The sequence below is a fragment of the Lactuca saligna genome, chromosome 4 (genome assembly GCF_052625555.1).
Source record: "Lactuca saligna cultivar CGN05327 chromosome 4, ASM5262555v1, whole genome shotgun sequence".
NCBI classification, from domain to species: domain Eukaryota; kingdom Viridiplantae; phylum Streptophyta; class Magnoliopsida; order Asterales; family Asteraceae; genus Lactuca; species Lactuca saligna.
The window spans coordinates 297,773,855-297,776,737 of NC_136420.1; the positions used below are offsets into that span (position 1 = coordinate 297,773,855).

Genomic DNA, 2,883 nt, shown 5'->3' on the forward strand with positions numbered 1-2,883 from the left:
GAGAATCATCAGGAGATCCGAATATAATATCATCATATATTTGAACAACTAGCAACTTGTTATTATAGATTTTACGGAAAAGGGTAGGATCAATGGAACCTCATTTCAAGTCGGATTCTTCAAGGAAAGTTGAGAGTGTACTGTTTCAAGCTAGAGGAGCTTGCTTCTACTTTGATACGAAATAAAAGAATAATAAGGTCCCTTAAAAGGTTATATTTTTCTTTCTCGTTAATGAAGATAAATACAAGAGGATGAAATAATCAACAAGCTACAATCAATAAATGATTACTAATCAATCTATTACAAATAGGAAAAACAATATTAATCTTGAAATAGAAGATTAAAATAAATTTTCAAGATTTGCTCTTATTATAACGTCGAATAACATAAGTTTTAGCACTTGTTTAATGTTGGTAAATAATATGTTACACGTAACTACATACAATTTACATTAGTATAATCATGAATCATATTAAAAAAAACTATACTACATATGCACAAACATCCTATGAACATACACCAATCATTTAAAATTTAAAGAAGATATATTATTAGTTTATATAATAAAATACACGACAACCATGGGCTTTGATTCAAGACGGAAAGGATCCCTGGGATGAGAAGACCGAAGAACACCACGAAAGTGAAGTTGGTGACATATTGAATCCCAACGGACTCATAACTGCATCCTCAAATGGATTATATTCCCCTGGCTTGGACGAAAAATAGTCCATCACACCTGATTTTGAAGTATACGTAGTTGTATTCAAGGTTTCTTTCAACAGGTTGGAAATATTCGGCGACTTCATGAAGGTCGGTAGTGGGCTCACCATGCTACCAACTTCCGATGATGGTGCAGTTGATGGAGTTTGTTTAGCAAATAAGTGAAAGAAAGACGGTTTTGGTATTGTAGAGAGGAGAAGAGGTGGTGGAGCACTGTCTTTAAGGCGGCGTGCAGAAGGGTATTGAAATTCAGGCTCGCTGGTGAGCACATGAACAACCTCTTTGAAATTTGACGAATCAACGTTGTAAATTGTGGGTGGGGTGGGGGGCAACGGTGCGATGAATTGCTTCATGGTGTGCTTTTGTAGGGGCTTACGGACTGAATGGATGGAGTTATGGTATGATGGTTGGCTGGGTTTCATTGCTTTTCGTGGATGCTGGTGTTGGTATGAGGAAGAAGACAAAGATGAAGTGAAGGAATAAGTGATTTGATCCATTTTAATTGTAAGATATGTGTGGTGTTTGTTTGATAGGGTTTTTCGAATGGATGTGTGTATATATAGAGGATGATGGGTTGGTTCTAATGCTAGGCTGTGTTGTAAAGGCTTACATTTTGCATTTGTAATTCGTTCTAAAAATCCAGAATAAAAAAAATAATAATAAATTGAGTGATAGTGTGTCAAACAAATCGGCTCTTCTTATTTTTTACCGTTCAAAAACCTAGGTTGTGAGGACTTTTTTTTTACTAAAAGATTTTAATTTGAGAAATAATAATTTTTTTTTAGAAGAACGGGTTAATATGTGGCTGAGATAGAACCACGACCTTATTAGTAACACCTTATTAGTCATGTTGGCTACCAACGTGTAGAAATTATTTACTAAGTAATTACATTTTAGAATTTATTTATTATATAATTATATAGTTTAGTTAAAATTAAAAAGAATACCAACTTTCATTGATCACCTCACATACTCTTCTTTCTCATGATGTCTTCTTTCTAACCCTTGGATTTATCCATCCTTTATCGGTTTATTTCAACACATATCTTCTTCCTCAAATTATAATTGGTTCCCCCTTATCTTCGGTCATAACTACTCAACATCAATCTGCAACCTACAACTTGCGTTTCGGTATCCATCTAGGTCTATTTTCTTCCTTAACTCTTCACTCAAATTAGGGAATCCATCGGTTCCCTATAAAAACTACAACTATATTATTGTTGTATTTCACATGCATGGGGCGTTGAAGGCCGCAAAGTGGGCAACTGCATAGCGTCCAATCTTTTTGGGTGTCCAGTTTAATTATTATAATAATTATTATATATATATATATATATATATATATATATATATATATATATATATAGAGAGAGAGAGAGAGAGAGAGAGAGAGAGAGAGAGAGAGACATTCAATAGATTACCAATATGGGTTAAGGAACCAAGTAACCTATTAAGTGTAAAAAAATATTGTACAACTGATTATAACCAAACACTAAATTTAAGGGGGTATTTTCGTAAAGCTGGAACTAATAAACAGTCACAGTGAATTAAAGTCTCTGTGTTCAACAATATCATCTCAATGATATCGATTTTACCCTCTCATTGAAAGCGATATTTTACATCACCGACAAACATCGATTTCAACACATCGCCGATGACGATTCAGTCCATATCAACCGTGTATCTTGCTGTAAATTTCGTAAAACTGAATCTAGAATGTATATTTGACTGCTTTTCATTTCCGACTATATCGTTGAATTCATTTTAAACATGAATTTTTCTGATTTACAAATTTCAAACCCAAAATCTAAACTATCTGTTACATTATGTATTCGATGAATCTGTGAATACAATTTTATTAATAAAACTGTTTTACACTAATTTGAAACCCTTTGATGATGAACTTTTGTGAATATGTATAAATACCGAAAAACTAATGATTTAAATTTCTTAAAATCGAAATAGAAATCATGAATATCTAAATTACAAACTGTAATTTCTTAAAACTTTGTGAATCTAACTAGATTTTGAGTTTATTCATTAAATCGAATCCAGAATTTGATAATTTGTATAAATACCGAAAACCTAACGATTTAGATTTTTTCAAATTGATACAGAAATCATGAATATCTAAATTAAAAATCGCAGTTTTCCTAAAAC

The 2,883-nt window shown here is 32.3% G+C and overlaps 1 protein-coding gene across 1 annotated transcript; it reads right to left on the minus strand.

The window, feature by feature from the left end:
- Positions 1–593: 593 nt before the first annotated feature.
- On the minus strand, positions 594–1,220 carry LOC145040799 (uncharacterized). The gene has a single exon (XM_078988693.1). The coding sequence runs from the start codon at positions 1,218–1,220 to the stop codon at positions 594–596; it is 627 nt and encodes a 208-aa protein (XP_078844819.1).
- Positions 1,221–2,883: the final 1,663 nt, after the last annotated feature.

Excerpts from the sequence above, each read along its gene's own strand:
- LOC145040799 (XM_078988693.1), bottom strand. The coding sequence starts at position 1,220 with ATGGATCAAATCACTTATTCCTTCACTTCATCTTTGTCTTCTTCCTCA.